The 18,273-nt window shown below is 48.7% G+C and overlaps 1 protein-coding gene across 1 annotated transcript in view; it reads right to left on the reverse strand.

Annotated features, from left to right (window-relative positions):
• The window catches only part of LOC110202209 (protein tyrosine phosphatase receptor type E), a 171,112-nt gene that overhangs the window by 102,350 nt on the left and 50,489 nt on the right, over nucleotides 1–18,273 (reverse strand). Inside the window, 1 exon segment of the mRNA XM_078150689.1 lies at nucleotides 8,653–8,675. Within this exon segment, the coding sequence (XP_078006815.1) occupies nucleotides 8,653–8,675 (23 nt within the window).

Here is an 18,273-nt window from a genome sequence, read left to right on the forward strand (position 1 = left end):
TCCAAAGTGAAGCCACCATCTTGGAAATTCACTTGCTGTCATGAGATCAGTGGAGAATGGACACAATTCTGAGAGCTGGCCACCCAGAGGACCACCTTGCCCGAGTCCAAACAGGACAACCTCTCCAGAATTCACACGGTGCAGCCCAAGAGCTAGCGAGCTACTGTCATTGGTTACATCTACTGCTGTTCCCTAAGTTTGCAAACACCCTCAGCCCCAAGGACCCTGTTTCTCTGCCTGCCATCCTGAAAGGACCCGTGTCCCTCACTGATGACTCTGGAATAGCAGAGACAATGATGTCATTGGGGAAATGCCATTACAGGTCACAGGACCACAATTTGGAGTTGGAGGAAGGCTCAGGTCACCCAGTCCAGTCTCTCCCCTCCCCCATATTCTTTAAAAAAGATTTTGAGTTGATATCTATTTTTACTTGGCTTAGATTTCTCTCTATAGTCCACCCTCTGCCCCTCCCAAAGAGCCATCCATCCATTATAACAAACATTTCTTTAAAACAAACAAACAACAAAACCAATCAATGTATGCAAAACTCTGACATTTCCTGCCAAGGCATAGGTAGGGGGAGGTGTGTTTCCAGGCCCCTCTCCTCAGAGCTGAGCAAAGTGATGCCCCGATTCGTCCAAGTGATTTGTCCAAGGTCACACCGTCAGTAAAAGGCAGAGGAGATTTGGGTTTCTTTCACCATACGAGGATGTGGTGGACACTGACCTGGGGTCCCTCCCCGCTCTGGACTGAGGAGCCTGGCTATTTGGGATGAGTGGCTTCACCAATCTGGGCCTTCCGTAAAATGAGGAGACTGCAATCAAGTGGCCTCTGAGATCTCTCCCGGATTCAATCTATGAGTGAGTTAGGATTCAAACCAGGGTCCTCTGATTTCAAATCCAACATTTTTTCTACCATATCATGAGGCTCCCTTTAAAAAGAGACTTGACCTGACATTCAGAGGACCTGAGTTCAAATCCCACCCAGTCAGTGACTTTGGGCCAATCACTTAACCTCTATGGCCATCAGTTTCCTTATCTATGCTATGAGGGGGCTGGACGAGAGGCCCTCTGAGTATCCTCACATGTCTAGGTCTATGATGTGATGATTCTTTCCCAATTATCCTTTGCTCTTGTCTTTTCATGTCTCAGCCAGAGAAGAGATTAAAAAAAAAAATGACGGTGTAATGAATAGAGCTCTGAGTTCAAATCCCACCTCAAATGCCCACTACCCATGTGACGTTGGGCAATTCACTTAACCCTTCTAGGCTTAGTGTCTCGTTCAGTGAAATGAGGCCGATGGACTCCATGGCCGCCGAGATCCCCTCCACATTGAGATTGCTGATGCTAGGACACCACATGGTTTCTCTGTAACCACATGGAGAGTGGAGATCCCACCGGCCCGTGGGCAGGGCAGACGTGGCAAGACCCCATCCCCGAGGAGCAGGAGTGGACAAGCCCAACTTTTGTTTCCCATGTCCACTCACTCTCTGTCCAAATGCGAGGGAGGGCTGCTATGCAGAGAATCTGGGAGAAGACACGTTTTTGCCTCCACATTTCTGAGAAGCCAGCCAGCCACTGCCATTTGCCATTCCTGGCACTGTCCCTGTGGGTCAGCGGTTGTGTTAATAAAGCACCCTACGCTGTCCTGTGCCTACGGCTGGGGCTGGTGAGCAGCTCCCATCCTCATGGGGAGGATCAATGCTCAGCATCCAGTCTGACCACACCACTTCCTCCCTCCCCCCATCCTGAAAACTCCCCAGTGGGCCAGAGAGAATCTGAAGGCATAATCCTGTAGGAAGGGAAGAGGACTGGCTTTCCTGCTGGTTGGTGACAAGTCCCACTTCCTAAAGCCAGTGCCGATGGGTCTGCCCACCTCCACCCGCAGGACTGTTTCTCCATTTTGTGCCTTCTCCCCAATCCCTGCCCCAACCCCCATCCCCAAGTCTCCTCAGTGTGAATTGTGACGCCCACTCACTCAGGCAGTTGGCAGGGAAGATGATTCTGACAACGCCATCTGTTTCTGCCATCGGTTGGCACTGCAGAGACCATGGAAAGAGACACATAGTCTCTCCACCTTGAAAGCAGAGGCCTCCCCCATTCACTGAGAGTGAGGCTGCCCAGTTATAGCAAAACACGACTTTGGAAGGAGCCATCAGGGAAGAGAGATTACTGGCTCTGAAGTCATAGGAACCGAGTTCCAATCCTGATCATTTCCCTTTGTGTGCTTCCTCCTGGCCTGGACCTCTGAGGTCTCATCCTCTCTAAGTCTGTGAGCCTGTCATCCTAACAGAAGAATCATGTTTGTGGGTAACAAGCCCTTCTACCTAACGAATTCGGACACCTCGCTTTTGTGCTGTGGGAAAACCTGTCTCTGTGTCTCCACCTCTGCTTCGAGACATCTCTCACCCCTTCTGCTTCAGAGAGGCATTGAAAAAAAAAAAAGCATTGGCCTTACTGATGCTTCTGTTTCTTAGGTTATACTCATTTCCCTTCTTCGCCCCACAGGAAACCCTCCATTGTTACAAAGAAAAGGCGTCCCCCCAACCAACCGACCAAGAAGCAGAGCACGGAATACTCCCCACTTTGACTAAGGCGGGGGGGACCTGTGTTTAGGGCTGCAGGCTCGCAAAGATTTAGCACTGGAAAGAACCTCAGGTCAGCTACTCCAATGGCTTCATTTGACAGACAAGAAAGTGGAGTCCTAGAGAGGTCAAGGGGCAGTTAGGTGATACAGTGAACATAGCACTGGGCCTGGACTCGTCTTCCTGAGTTCAAATCCAACCTCAGACACTAGCTGTGTGACCCTGGACAGGCCACTTACCCTTGTTTGCCTTAGCTTCCTCATCTCTAAAATGAGCTGGAGAAGGACATGGGAAACCACTCCAGTGTCTCTGCCAAGAAAACCCCAAATCGGGGTCACCAAGAGTTGGACAGGACTGAAATAACTGGACAATAATAGCAACAGCCACACAAACAACAAGAGGGGTCAAAGTCCCAAGAAGGCGGGATGGACCCACGATGGGCCGCTGGGCTCCATCTGATGACATTTACATCGGCGGGGTCTTGGCCATATTGGCCTCTGGCCTCTGTTCTCTGGTTCAAATGCAACATTGGATGGGAATCACTCTGTGGACCCTAATGTCCTCAGAGGTCACTCGTGTTATTTCTATGATCATTTCTGACAGCATGGCAGCTCTGCTCCTTGGAATCAGGGAAAGTATTTCAAGAGAATCCCAGGATTTCTGGAAAGTCAGGCATTTTCCCTCTGGTGTCTCCTGGCTACATCTGTTTCCCTAATGGCTCTCCCTGCCCCTGGGGCCCCTGCCTGGAATCTTGGCATCCTCACTGCTGCATGAGACCCAAAGTAAACATTACAAGGGGCACAGACCCCCACCAGCCTTGGTCACCCCCAGCCCTTGGCCTACCCTGTTTCCTGACCCTCGAATTCCAGACTTCCTGCCTAAAGACTAGAAAAAAGGAAATTCAGATGCTTCCCAAGGCTTACGTTTACTGAAGGCTTCCTGCAAGCATCCTCAAATAAATTTAAATCTGTTCAAAATAATATCCTAATAGATCGGAAAACAATCAATCAATCTGTTGCATCTACTACCTTCAAGGCACAGTGCTAGAAGCCACAGGGGCACAAAGACCCAAATGTCTTTCCTGCCCTCCCGAAGCTTACATTCCACCAAAAGAGACCACCTGTGCATATGCAAATATCTACCAAATAAAGACAGTACAAATCCAAGCTTGGTATTTTCCTTGCTCTCAATACCTTTACCTTGCTGACTGTTGGGGCTAGGATGCTCAGGGCCCATCTTGGCAGTAGTGAATTCATTTTTGCCTTCTGATCAGCCAGAACACAAGCTTTCTTCTGATGGAGGCAGACTCCTGGCTGGGTCTGAGGCTCAGACTTGTTTATAAAGGAGTCTGGGTTCTGACTTCCCCTAAGTGGAAATTATAACTTCTACTAGACTCGTGATAGCCAGTGTGATCATCAGCCCTGCTGCTCAAAGAGCCTCGTGTTCCTCAAACGGGACAGAAACTTCTTTCCTGAAAGTAGAACTGGAAACAACATGGGAGACACTCCTAAGTCACCTTCTGCCCTTGGCCAGCTCTTCCAATCCCCCAGGATCCTCTTCTTTCAATCTGGAAGGAAAGCTGCCATTGTATGGTGGAGAAGAGCAAATCCTGCTCATGGATGGGCCAGGCTGAGCTCTTGGACCCCCAAGGGCACCCTTAAAAAGGGGGGTAAGGACAGGAAAAAGCAGAGACAGCCTGCCATGACCTGAAGACGTAATGCATCAAGCCCCATGATTCCTTCTAAACAGAAGAGTCCAAAGATGCTGCCAGTCAATTGCTCCTATGTGCTCGGATGAAGAGATTAAACTGGAACTAAGGATGGGGGCAGGAAGAAGAAGAATTGCCTCCATGGAGCTTTCTGTAGGTTTGACTAGAGCAGTTGAGCCGGGGGTGCTTGTGCACTGGCTCAATCTCCCTCTCGGCTCTCTCTGTGTCTCTCTTTCATCTCTGTCTCTTGTCTCTGTCTCTCTATTTCTCTGTGTGTGTGTGTGTGTCTCTCTGTGTGTCTGTGTCTCTCTCTCTCTCTCTCACACACACACACACATACACACACTCCTCTCTTAGCATGTTTTGTTACCTTCTGCTAAACCAGGTTCTTTATGATTCTTTGACTGCTCCTATCAAGTTTTCAGAGAAAATCCTGCTGCTGCAACTTTCCATAAACACTTGTTTAATTGAACTGAGGCCCACAGATACAGGTATGCAAAGAGGGACCAGGAAGAGGCAAAGAGTGGAAGACAGAAGACTGCCCTGGGGCTTGGCCATTCTCTCCCCCTGGGGAGGAAGGGCTCAACTTTTTCTCCCCTTCCTTGGCCCCCAGAACAAGAACTAGAAGCCATGAGTAGGATGATTTGGTGGCAACTCACTTTCTGATAATCCAATCACCATCCAGATAAAATGGGCTGTCTTGGGAGTCAGCGGATCCTGTCCTGCCCCACCAAGTCTTCAGGTAAGGGCTGCATCACCCCTTGGGGCATCAGAAGAAGGAAAGGAAAACGAACATGACGAGCTGTGAGGAGCGATGGCGTACAACATCTTTCTAGTTAATGACATAACCTCAAAAGGCCTTAGCCTTAAAATATGGGATCAGACCCTTTCTTGGGTCTTGGGTATCATTTCGACCAACCCTCTCATTAGAGGTGCCAAATCACGGACGATGAGGCAGCTAGATTTCAGGACCTCTCGTCCCAAGGTCTCCCAGGCAGGATTTAGAGCCAGCTCCCAAATCCATTCCCTGGCACATTTAATGGCCTATGCTCCATGTTCCTCCACCATTTAGGTCACTACCAATTCTCCCAGCAGCCCTTGCAGGAGATGTCCCCCCTAATTACACGCATCCTTCAAGAGCCTGTTGGCGTTGGGGACTAGTTATGAGATGTGCAGCAGCTGAGCAGTAAACAGATTTTTCTTGATAAACACTTTCCTTTTGTAACAACAGGTCACTGGCTACTTCTCGCCAAAGGAAACTCTGGCTTGTCTACAGCTTAATAGCCATTCCTTCCTAGCTGTCAGTCTGGGGCAAAATTTCAGCAGATGAAGAACTCTGATTACTGGAGTGGAATGGAACAGGTGCTGAGCTTGGAATGAAAAGGACCCAGCTGTGTGAATATAATCTCTGAGTATTGTGAGTATTACTTCATGACTCTGGGGAATTGCCAAACCTGTCCGCTCAGCTCTAAATTAGGGATAACAATCAGTCAATCACCAAGTACCTAGTAAGCATTTAGTGTATGCTAGGTAACAGACTAAGTGATGAAGATATACAAAGATGAGCAAGATCCCAGTTCCTGCCCTCAAGAATCTTACACTTTAACGGAGGAGATAACGTGTATATAAATGGGTGCGTTCAAGACACAGAGCAGGTGGAAGGAAATCTCAGAGGGGAAGGCAGTAGCAGCTGGCGGGCCCAGGAAAGGTCTCCTGAAGAAGGTACAGTTTGAACAGAGTCTTGAAGGAATAAAAATCACCCCTGTCGCATGGTTTGCTGTGAGGATCGAATGCAATTATGAATTTAAAGCGCTTCTGGAACCTTGCAGTGCTCTATAAATAATGGCTATTATTAGTCTAATATATTAACAATATATCACATAAATAATTAATATGAAAGTAATATTTAAAAGCTGGTCATTTTGTATTATTAATACTAGTAATTATTGTCATATATATAGTATTGTTAATACTAGTACCATTAATACTGGACTAATTACCACATGTCATTTTCCTCCAATAAGTAAGCTCTTTGAGGGCAGAGACACAATCATCAATAAACATTTATTAAGCACCTACTAAGTGCCAGGCACTCTGCTAAGTGCTGAGGATGCAAAAAGAGGCTGAAAGACAATCCTTTCCCAGTTTTGTAGCTGCATCCCCGTCACCTAGCATGGTGCTTGGCACATCACAGGAACTTAGTAAATGAGTGTCAAATAAATGAATGACCTACTAAAACTCCTACTCTTTTCACATGCAGAAGACCAAAATCACTTAAGGAAGAATGTGTACAAATTAAGAAATCAGGTCCTTCCTAGTAGGAAAGCACTCAGACTGTGGGGATGTAAGGCAGGCAGACCTGTCATTTCTCAAATTGAGGGAGGCGAGAGGAATGTGGAGATGGAGAGAGGAGGTGTTGGCTTATGAGGCCATGGAGGCTCCAGCAAGGATGGAGGCCTACTGTGTGCCGGTATGTGCTAAGCCCGGGGGATACAAAGAAAGGCAAAAGATAGCCCCTGCCTTCAAGGAGCTCACAGTCTAATGGAGGAGACAATCAGCAGACTTGGCACAAACAAGCTGTGGACCAGACACTTGGAAATAATCAACAGGGGCAGGCACTGGTATGGAGGGAGGTAGGGAAAGGCTGCTCAGAGCCGAGGAGGGGCTTGAGCGCTCCGGGCTGAGGGGTGGCCAGAGAACACGTCTGGAGCTGAGAGCCAGGGTCTTGTTCATGGAACAGCCACGAGGTCAGTGTCACTGGATGGAAGAGGACACTTCCGGGAGTAACAAGCCTGCAAAGGGGAGGAGGGGGCCAGGTTGTAAAGTGCTTGGAAGGCCAAGTAGAGCATTTTGTGTTTTGATCCTGGCGGGGATAGGGAGCCACTGGGCCCTACTGAGTAGAGGGTGAGGGGATGGTCCAGCCTGTGCTGTAGGAAAACCACTTTGGTGGCTGGATGGGAAAGGGGAGAGACCTGGGACAGGCAGACCCCCGGGCAGGCTGGCAATAAGGCAGAGCGTGGGCTGGGGAATAAGGTGTAAGAAGACTGGAAATCCAAGCATGCCTAACTGCCTTTCTACAAAGCAGACGTTGTGACATTAGGGCCGGTTCCTGTTTTCTCCATCCCAGCACATGAACATACATCTAGCATTCAGAGCTGAGCAGGGAGAGAGAGTGGGGGTCATGGCCTCCAGCTTTTAAGTATTAGTCACTAACATTTAAACCCAGATGAAATATAGAAGCAGAGGTCAGAAAGCCTCGGGAAAGCGCAGATAAGACCAGACAGAGGAATGAAAGGAAGCCAAAGCTGGCCCAAGGCAAGCTGTGGGAGAGGTCAGGTTGGGCAGCTGCAGACAGACAGCCCTCCCCCTTATCAGAATGGAAATCAGAAATGGAGTGACTTTGGTTGTAGCTGAATCCTTCAGTTACATTCTCTCAATTCCTTGGGACAGCTCAAACTTAGCTCAGTTCATGTCCACGAGGCTGTGCGTGGAGATCTGTCACAGCGGTCCTTTGCCTTTTCTGTGCCTGGACCCCTTTGCCAGTCTGATATGGAATTCTTGGAATAACTCTGGGGGGTTGGTTTTTAATTCATAATTGAATGAAATCCTCAATTTTAGTTAGGGGTCAGTAAAACTAAAGATGAATTTGTTTTCCCCATCCAAGTTCATGGACCTGAAATGCATCCACCAATCCCCAGTGGACCCCAGGTTAAGAACTCCTGACCACGGAAAGAGATGGAATGAAATGTTTATTGTTGATCTCCCCTCCAGTTGCATGGCCAATAAAAAAAGGACCACTTGACTTGAATGTTTTGGTTAACACAAGATGGAAAGAAGTGGCTATATCATCCAAAAATCTCTTCCTCCCTAAGAACCGTTCACATAGGCCATGGCCCTTAATTACTGCCCGAAAGCAAAATGCATGTGATTTCAGAGTCTCTCTTCCAGCAGTATCCCCCCACCACACACACACACACGCACACACACACACACACACACACACACACACACACGCATGCACCTGCCAGGCACACCCAGCAGAACCCTGACATGGGGCTCCCTAGCAGCTTCCCAACCCCTGCTGGCCTCCAGAACCAGGCCCCGGTCAGCCTTTGTCCAAAGATAAACACATCTGTGCAACTCACATCTCGAAGCACACAGCTCTTGACAGGAACAGGAAGCCCGATGGCAGCCTCCAAAAACCAGCTCTGGAGTAAGCACGGGGAGCCGTGTTCTGCTTCACCTGTGGCCCTCTTCCCCCACAAGATCATTCTCTAGTTTGTACCTTGTGCACTCTTATTTGTGTGGGCTCCACATTCTGACTCAAATATATAAAATTCCAATTTAACGGGGTACTCACCGAGAAGAAGAGAAGGCTTCTGCCTGTCAAGTAAAGGAGAAAAGAAAGTAAGGCTCTGGGCTTAAAATGTTGGTTACTGAGTTTTGAGACTCGCTGCTGCCTACTGCCGCCCTGCTCCCCTTGGGTCCTTGGGGCCCAGTGTTGATTTCTGGCCAACCGCTGCTCCCAGGAGGCCCTCACAGACCCTTCCTCCAGCTCTGAGCTTCTCTCCAGAGCTGCTTTGATCTCCTGGCCCTGACGGTCCTCTCTCTGGCTCTCTGATGTGGGAATCCTGAGTGCCTGCCTGCCCTTGGGTCCCCTCTGGCCCGCACCTCTACTCTGAAAAGGTTCCTGAGGCTCCACTGCTCTGGCCCATCCCTTTCTTTCCCTAAACCACAGCTCAAGCGCCCTGGACCAGCCTTGGGATCTCCCAAGAGGCTCATTTCACCCATAAGCCGCTTCTCCTGTCATCAGCGTCACGATACATCTATGGGCATTCTTGGGGACATAGGGCGGCACGTGTATTCAGGAGGACCCGAGTCAAAATGCCCTCCTTTGCCGACCCTAGGCCGTCCAGCTTCCAAGCCTCAGGGCAGTCCCCAATATTTTACAGCTCCCCTATAAAGATGTGACCCCCCAGAGGGGAGAACCAACTGCCCCACGTTCCCATCTCTGTTCCCCACACTCAGCGCAGGGCCTGGTAAATGGTAAGTAGATAATAGATGCCTATCATTCAGTCACGGAAGATTGGAAGCTGTGCTAAGGGTGGGAGAGCCCACACAAAAGTCCCCTGCGCAGAGCATCACAGAGACGTAGGAACATCGACTGTACTGTGGTGATTTCACAGCCTTCTCTCCAGGGCTTCTCCCAGGCAGAGGCCGCATTTCACGATTATTAGGTACCTGCTATATTAACGTCCTATGTGTCATGGGAAAGATTGGAACACAGATAATTTTGTTATTACCAAATTGCTGTTGTTAATATTAACAACAGCTCACATTGAACAATCATAGCTCTCACAAGGATCCCAAAGCACTTTTCCCATGAAAGCCCTGTGTGCAGACGAGTGAAAACCTCTCTGCTTTTTCCAGATAAAGAAGCCCAGGCTTGGAGCAGACGTAGAGGTGGGTTGAACCCAGGCCTCCTTGTCTCCAAGTCAATCGTTAATTCCCTGGACCACGCTGCCAAAGCTACCCCAATGCTTACAGATATCAGAGTCTGAAATTCAAAGTTGGCTGTTCTTGGCCCGTTCTGTAGGGAGGAGACATCGCATCTAAGTATCACTTAAGCAGATATCTAGGGAGATTCACAAACTGCGGCCTTGAGAAAACATTCAGCTGGGAATGGGGAGGCCCAGACACAGCAACTTAGTGGGATGTGACTATTTCTGGAGGAAAAAATGCACATCCATAGCTTCACCTAGACATAGCAGGGAGCCCTCCCCAGCATGAAGCAGAGAAGGAGTGGGCCCTCGCTGTCGAGTAAGGAAGATATGGATTCAAATGTTGCCACTACCTTTAATTAACTATGTGATCACTGGCAAGTCACTTCCCTTTTCTAAATCTGTTTTTTCATCTGTAAAATGCATAAAGCGTCTTCCCTTACAGAGCTATTGTGAAGTTCAAATGAAATTAGGTAAAGCCCTTTGCAAACGTTAGAGTAACTGATAAATGACAGCTATTAGCATTATCAATAACTGATGGATCATCCTTAGGACACTTGGTACTTTGGTCATGATCTGGTTTCAGCAGCTACAGGGTGAGTCGAACCACATCTCAGCCACCTCCGTACCTGATGTGCTGAGCAATAAAATGTAAACGTCCTCGAAGGTGTAGCTGGGAAGAGTAGGGAGCCCTGTCGGATGCAAAGAGGATAGTCATGCTGGCTAGAGGTCCCCTGAGACCCCAGACTCAGCATGAGAAAGCAAGGCTCTCATCTCCTTCCCCTAAACCTTCTCACCTCCCTCTCCTATGGCACTGCCCTCCCCTGAGTGCCCACGGCCTCAGGTCCTAGGGTCGTGCCTGGCTCTCCCTTTCCCTCACCTGAGATGTGGGCATCACCAGCTCACCAGATTCTACTCTGCACAAATCTGCTCCTTCCTGTACAGAATAGGCCCCAGGGGCTCCTCCTGGCCCCTTCTGCCTCAGCTCTCTCCTCCCCCCACCCCATTCTTCCCAGCATTGCCAGACTTCTCCTCTTTATATATGGAGGACTGTGGATCTGGAGATCACTATCGTTACAGAAACAAAAATTAGGGGAGCTGGAGTATGTGCCCATTGTCGCACAGGCAGAGACAAGGTGGGGTGTCACCCCAGCCTGTGGATTCCAAAGCCAAGGCCTCCTTGACCGAGCTGATGTGGTCGCTTCACTCTTGGTTCAGACCCTTCAGAGGCTCCTGCTCCTCCTAGTGAAGCCCTCACTCCTCAGCCCAGTGTCCACGACATCATACCCCTCTGCCCTGACACCTTCATCTCCCGCAAACTTCCTCTCTTCCACGCTGGAGCCAGACCCCCACCACCAGCAACTCTCTCCTCACTCAGGCCACTCTCTGATGCTCCCCTCCCCCCACCCCCAGCCTGTTGACTTCCTACCTCCCTGTTATAGCCCAGCTTATTCTGTGAAGCCTTCCCCACCAGCTGCATCCCCTTCCACTGTCCCCACCCTTGGACCTCCCACGATTGCTCGAATGTTCTCTCCTTGTTAGACTGTGAGCACCTTGAGAGCAGGGACTGTGTCTTGTCTTTCTTTGAATCCTCAGCACCTAACAGCGTCAGGCACACAGTAGGTGCTTCATCAATGCTTATGGACTTGACGTGGCATCCTGTTTGGGATTATTTTACACTCAAACTACGTGTTGTTTCGTGCTACATTCCTTCCCGTCTCTCTACCCTGAGAGATGGTAAAGATCAAGGAGAGGGGGCAGGACCCCCGTTTTAACTACTTTTTATATTCCCCCTGCCCAAAGTGCAGCTACATGTAAACAAGAGGCACTTAATAAATACTCTTTGAACTGAAAAGACAAAAGGAACTTAATAAATGCTTTCTGATCTAGATCCCTAATCAAATTCTCCCGAGAATATCAATTTTGCATGTTACTTTGTACATCGTGTATGTGATTGTATGCTATTTTTATACAACAGCTTTTCTCACCTCCATTTTTATTTCTTGTCGTTGCAGAGATCTCCTCAGGGACAGCGGCAGGGGGAGATATATTGGGCAGGGTGATATAAAAACAAAAAAGGGTGATTTCTGAAATTTTTAACTTAAAATCCTCAATGCTCAGGGGGCTCAACACATTTCAGTTCAATTCCATTCAACAAACACATGTTAAACATCCACAATGTACCAGGTACTGGCCTGGCACAGGGATAGAAAGAGAAAAAGGAAGTCATCCCTTCATCTACAACACACAGACATGGAATAAGACAACCGGCTGGTAACGTGAGCTAAGGCTCGGGAGGGGCTGAGAGGGCCAGAGGGCCAGGATGGCTTCATAGAAACCAAGGTGCCTGAGCTAAGAGCTGAAGCAAGCCACGATTTGAGGCTGGAGATGAGGAGGGAAGGCTTCCAGGCAAGACATCCGGCACCCCCAAAGGCAGAGAGCCAGAGATGTGCGCTGGGCTTGGGAAACCGCTAGAAGTCCGACTTCATTGAAAGGCAGACTCTAATGTGAGAAAAGTCTAGAAAGCAAGTGGGCGACTATGCGGGGAGAGGGAAGGGCCTGAGGGCCCATCTGGCTGGTTTTATTACTCTTATTTTGTTCCTGTAACAAACAAACTGTTAGATTTTGTTACACCTTCCAAATAAAAATAAAGCCAGAAGCCTCAAACATCCTCTGGACAAAACCTAAACAAAACTAACATTTCGCTTGATGCCAGCTTGGGGTCCTTTCCATGCCAGCACACCTGGCACAGGAAGTCAGAGGCTGGGCCCTGTGCACAGTCGGTAAAGCTCAGCCTTCCCCTGAAGGGTCAGGGCTCACAGAACCCTGAAGCTGTCTTGTGTGTGGAAGCCTACTGACGGACCTTGTTCTGAGGTCTATAGGGATGGGCAGAGCCTTCGCCCTCCTGGGCACAGACAGCTCAGGCATCACTGGCAGCTAGGGACTTCAGGGCCCCCTCCCATCTGGCCCTTACCTAGGTCCTCGGCCATGAATCCTCAATGAGCTTGGGCAGGGGGAGGGTGGGCCTTGTCCCCTCAGCCTCTTCTGAGGGCATCTAGCTCTGAGCCCAGAAAGGGGAAGGGCTATCCAATGAATGCCTGAGAATCCTGGAAGGGGTTTTGCTGAGGTCCAAGTTGAACCGAGACAAGCTCTGAAGAGTTCAGAGTTTCATCTCATGTAAAGTCCTGGGAGCACAAGAGAAAGAAGTCAAGGTTGGGGGTACACAGAACCCTGGCTCAAGGGTCAAGGCCAAGGCTGCCCAAAGAAGAACAATGGAAGCCCTCAGCACTGGGGGATGGGGTCTGGGGTTTGGGGACCAGTCAGACTCCGGAATCGAAGAGGGGCAGGATGGAGATCAAAGAAGGACCACAAAATCTGGTCTACGACAACCCCTGATGAAGCTGCATAGCAAGCAGAGGGCGGGTCCTGGACCTGAGATCTCATGGGCATGGAGAACTCCCAGGTGAGGAAACTAAATCTACTCATACAGGTCAGCATCTTGTCTGCAAAGCTGCCTAGACCACTGAAGTCAGACTCAAGTAGAAAGTCTGACAGCTGCATGATGGCTTTGAATACTACAAATTAACATTATCTAGGCTGTATTGTATTTATATTATTTATTTATGTTACTTTATTTTGTTAAACATTTCCGGATTCCATTAGGATCTGGTTCAAACCAGTTCTATGGGCCGCTGGGGGCGTGCTGATGACCTACAGGACTTCTCCAAGGCCCACCCCCTCCCCCACACTATGCAGGCTCTCAGGCAATATCGTAACAGCCCCGAGTTCTAAAAGAAAAGAAAAAGTCAGTTTTAGGAGGATTTGTGCACGTGTAGGTTCCCTGGTGAAATGGAAGCTCCTTGAGGGCAGGACCACTTTACCTTTATCTCTGTCGTCCCAGGGTCTAAATATGATGCTTGGTTGTCTGATGGCCAATTAATTTAATTATGAATTATGTTAGAGGGACAGCGAAGGTATAAGAAAACAAGCTGAATCGGGCCACATTTGTATTCATTAAATGATAAGGAAAGTCCCGCCCATCCTTCATCCCAGGACCAGCCAGTGTGCTGGCAGGTGGCAACTGAAACAATGAGGGGAAAGGCTTCTCACGAATGGGCCACCCTTGAGCCCCGGGGCTGCCAGTTCTGTCTCACTGCTCACTTTCTAGGTTTTTTTCTCAAGTTTCCAGGAATCGAAAGAGCTAAAGGGTGAAAGAATAGAGGAGGAGGGAGCTCCCCCCTCCAATGTCACTTGGAGGAGAATGGCCCCAAAACCTATCCTGGACATGGGGTCAGACTGAAAACAGATGCAGCAGTGTCCTCTATGGTCCCCCATGTAGGATGAATGCCCCCATTTCACAGAGGAGAAAGCTGAGGAGCAGAAAGAAGAAATACATGATTTGCCCCAGGTCCCCCAGGGAGTATGTAAGAAAGCCAGGATTTGAATCTAGGAGCTCTGAGTCCAAATCTAGTATTCTACCACTGTCATGCATTGCCTTCTGCTCTTGTTATTATTAATAAGGGGACGGTGACTTTAAAGGACGATGTGAAATTCTGCAACAAAGGTATTAGAGGATAGCGAGTACCACAATCTCCTGGGAGAGGGGTGGGGACAGGGCCTCCTGGCCCCTCCTTCACACCCAAATCCTCACAGAGCGGCCCTTCCTCTGTATGCCCCTAGTAGACGATTTAGTGCGTCCTTCATTGTACACTGATTTGTCATTCCGATATTTGAGGGATTTAAGACATCAGGAATGCGGCTCTCCCTCCAACAGGGCAGACAGCAGTCCACCAAGCCCTTCCCATCCTTTGGGACTCATCTCTGTTCTCCTCCAAACCTGCCCCGGAGTGGAGGGGCTCAGGTGACCCAACACAGTGAGGGCTTCTTCTAGACCTGCTGAGATAACTGCAGCATTGATGGTGTTCTCCATGACAGGGTGAATGCTTGGGGCCTGGAAGCACAGGATTCCCTGCTTCTGACTCACTTAGTATCAGAGTCATTGGTCAATGCCATCGTCTCTGTGGATGCATATACATCATGGCAGAATCTTGTGTGATCTTCATGTGAGTACGAGAGGCTCCTTACTGTATCAGATAATTCAAGGCTGCATTTGTTCTCCAGGGTCAAATGTCCTTTTACGTTCAGCCAGCAATTAACCTAACAGCCTCGTCTCTGCATCTTTTAACGAGTGGTGGGGCTGCCAGAGACGGCCATCCCCTTCTGTAGAGAACAATCTATACAAGCCTATCTGGTCCCTTTTTGTATTTTCATTGCTGATACTTCTGATATCCGCGACGATTATTCTCATCAAAATTCTAGACTGATGAGAAAGGAGGCAGGTGGAACATTGGATATGGATGCTGTCTGTGATTCGTTCTACCATGTTGGTCTACTCCTTTGCCAAGGATACCCTGTAAATCACTGCCCCAATGCTCCCCAGCTTGAGCTGCTTCCCCCCAGACTCCTTCAGTGTGTCCTTGTTCTGGTCCAGGCACCAGGTTCCCAGTGTGACCCAAAGAGACACATCAGCCTCCTTGAACGAACAACCAGGTACCTGGAGGCCTGAGGTGCCTAAGTTTGTAGCGGTTACATCATCACTACAGTTGTTAAAGGATGGTATCAGAAAGGCTAAAAAAAAGGTGAGGTTTTGGGGCTTTTTTTTGTCTTCTGATTATTTTTTTGTTTTCCGTTTAATCCCTGCATGCTCATAGGATGATATGACTAAGTTAGTCTCACACCAAGATTTGTGTAGCCTCGGTTTTGCTTCCACTGATTTTCCTGTACTCTTCTTCCAGCCTTTTTTTTTTTTTTGTATTTTACAAATGAATTTTCTTTTAGTCAACTAGCATTTATTAAGCACCAGACACTAGGCTAAGTGCTGGGGATACAAAAAAGGCAAAAACAAAAACAAAAAACAAAACAAACAAAACCCCCCCAAAAACCATGCCCTGCTCTCAAGAATCTCGTAGTCTAATGGCGTTGCCCCAGGCTGTTGCATCTCTCCTTGGCAAAAGACCCAGTGCTTGATGGATAAAGGGGTTTCTGAGCCCCTGTGGCCTCCTCATTCTGGTGACTGCTTTTTATGAAATGAATTCAGGTGTTCCAAAAGTTTGTGGATTAACTGGCCATGCGATGATCTCAAAAACTCAATATCCAAAGTTAATATTTATTGAGCATTTAAAAACTGTGTGATTCTTAACCCCCTCTGTCACCCGTCCCAGTGGCAGCAGAAGGGGCAGCACAGGGCTGGCTACCATTTTGGAGTTTTGTTTCCTAGGTCACCATGGCCAAAGGATTCATCAGCCAGTGTCCTACCCACTGGAGGTGAGCATCTCCATATTCTGCAGTGCTAGTCTTCAGAAAGCAGACCCTAATTCCTGCCTTACTTTCTGGCTTTTCAGAATCCAAGAGTGGGAAGGGACCTCTGAGGCCAATGAGCCCAGCCCATAGAAGGGGGAAAAACCCTCTGCAACAAGTGGTCAGCCTCTGCTCAGAGCCCTCTGGTGAGTGGGAGCTCCCACCCCAGAGGTCACCCATTCATTCCACTTTGGGATTGGACTAAGAGCCAGGGATCATTTCCTAACACTGAACCTCAGCTGTCTCTTCATTGCAGGTTCCAGCCAGTGCTTGCTCCTAATCGTTCCCTCTGGGCTCAAGGATGCTCCTTTTCCATACAAACCCTTCAAATACTGGTAGACACCTATTATGTCACCCCCAAGTCTTTGCATCTTCAGGGTAACACCTCTAACTCACTCAACCAGTTCTCAGATGGTGCAAACTCATGGCCTTCTGACATCCTATTTGTCCTCCTCTGGACACTCCCCAGGTTATCCACGCCTCTGTGACCTGACCAGATCTGAGCACAGCAGGATTCCCACTTCTCCAGACACTACGTCTGGGACTAATGTCACTTAAATTCACATTCCCTTTCCAGGCTGCCATATTCTCCTGCTGATGCAAACTGGGTTTACACTTAGCTATGATAACCAGATTTTTTTCAGATAAACTACAGCCGAAGCACACCTCTTTCATCTCGTACTTGTGAAATTGAGATGGCCCCACAAGCATAAGACTTTATATGCAAAATTTTCACGATTGGATTCAGCCTGGTAATCTATGTAGCCTCCCAATATACCTCTGTTGTGCTAGGTATTCCTCCCAGCTTGGCACCAACTGCACATTTGATGAGGATGTCGCTTATGCCTTTAAAATGCTAGCCATTATTATCCAGGTCATTAACAAATGGTAGCTAGGACAAGGTCCTAGGACAGATCCTTGAGGCACTCCCCCCCCCCAGACCTCCTGCCTGCCCTGAGGCATCAAACCATCCTCTTTGGAGCTCTAAGTACATCCAGCCAATCTACTCTCTATTCCTGACCTCTCCATCTTTTCCACAGAAACAGATGAGAGATCTTGTTGAAGGCTTTGCTAAAACCTAAATACTTATAGCATTCCCCTGATTAACACAAAGCCAACACCAGCTTCCTGGACTAGGAGGTCTGGGAGAAACAGAAACGAGGTAAACCAGACCTGCCCTGGGTCCGTTTGTTCTCTGAAGTTTTCACAACACAGCTGGCATTTGCCCTTGACCCCTCCCCTCTGCTGAAGCCTTCCAGGTAACAAAGGAGAAGCATACAACCTAAGGCAAACAAGGCAGGGCTAGAACCCAGTACTGGGGGGCTCCATGGGTGGCTCCATCGTCCCACTGACTGAGCAGGAAGGCGCACTCCTCTCAGTTCTCCAGGGGGGATGCTGTTCATTGTAATCCATCAGCCGCTGACTGCTTTGGGGGGTTGTTTTCATTTTGGTTGTTCTAGTCATGGTACATACTGTTCTCTTGGGCCTCCTTACTTTACTCTGTAAGTCTTCCCTCGTTTCTCTGATTTCCATCTTTGTTATTTGTCGTAGCACAATAATGTTTCATTACATTTCTATGCCAGATCTTGGGCTGGCACACCACTAAAAAGAATGTTCTGCTTTTCCTTTGTTTTCTATACCAAAGTGTCGCTGTGACTATTGTTTAGACCATAGGACCTTTCTTTAGGACATATACGCCCAGTGGGGTGTATGGGGTGTTCTGGGAGGTCCAGCACCTCTGGGCTGAGGGCTTGCCAAGCCCTTTCCAGGGCTGCTTTCCACTTCTGGTGTCCACTTCTCACCCACCTCTCCTCTGTGGCTCCAAGAAGTGGTAGCATGGGCAGCAGCCACAATTTGGCAAACCATCTCAGCAGGCTAAACCAGGTTGAGGGTAACTGATGGACTTCAAATCCATCCATGAATTAGGGGAGTTTCTAGCCTACACATGTGAAGACTTTCCCCAGTGGAACGGGCTGTTGAGGACAATTTGTTCCAGTGCCGTGAAGGCAGATGAAACAGTCACCGTGAAGTGCTTAGAGCTTGGTCAGACATCGAAGATGCCAACGTCATCCATTGCATCTTGGACCAGTCATCCTCACGCTGGACGTTGATGACTGCAAGAC

Source organism: Phascolarctos cinereus, unplaced genomic scaffold (assembly GCF_003287225.1).
Source record: "Phascolarctos cinereus isolate Bilbo 61053 unplaced genomic scaffold, phaCin_HiC Scaffold_3;HRSCAF=262, whole genome shotgun sequence".
NCBI lineage: Eukaryota > Metazoa > Chordata > Mammalia > Diprotodontia > Phascolarctidae > Phascolarctos > Phascolarctos cinereus.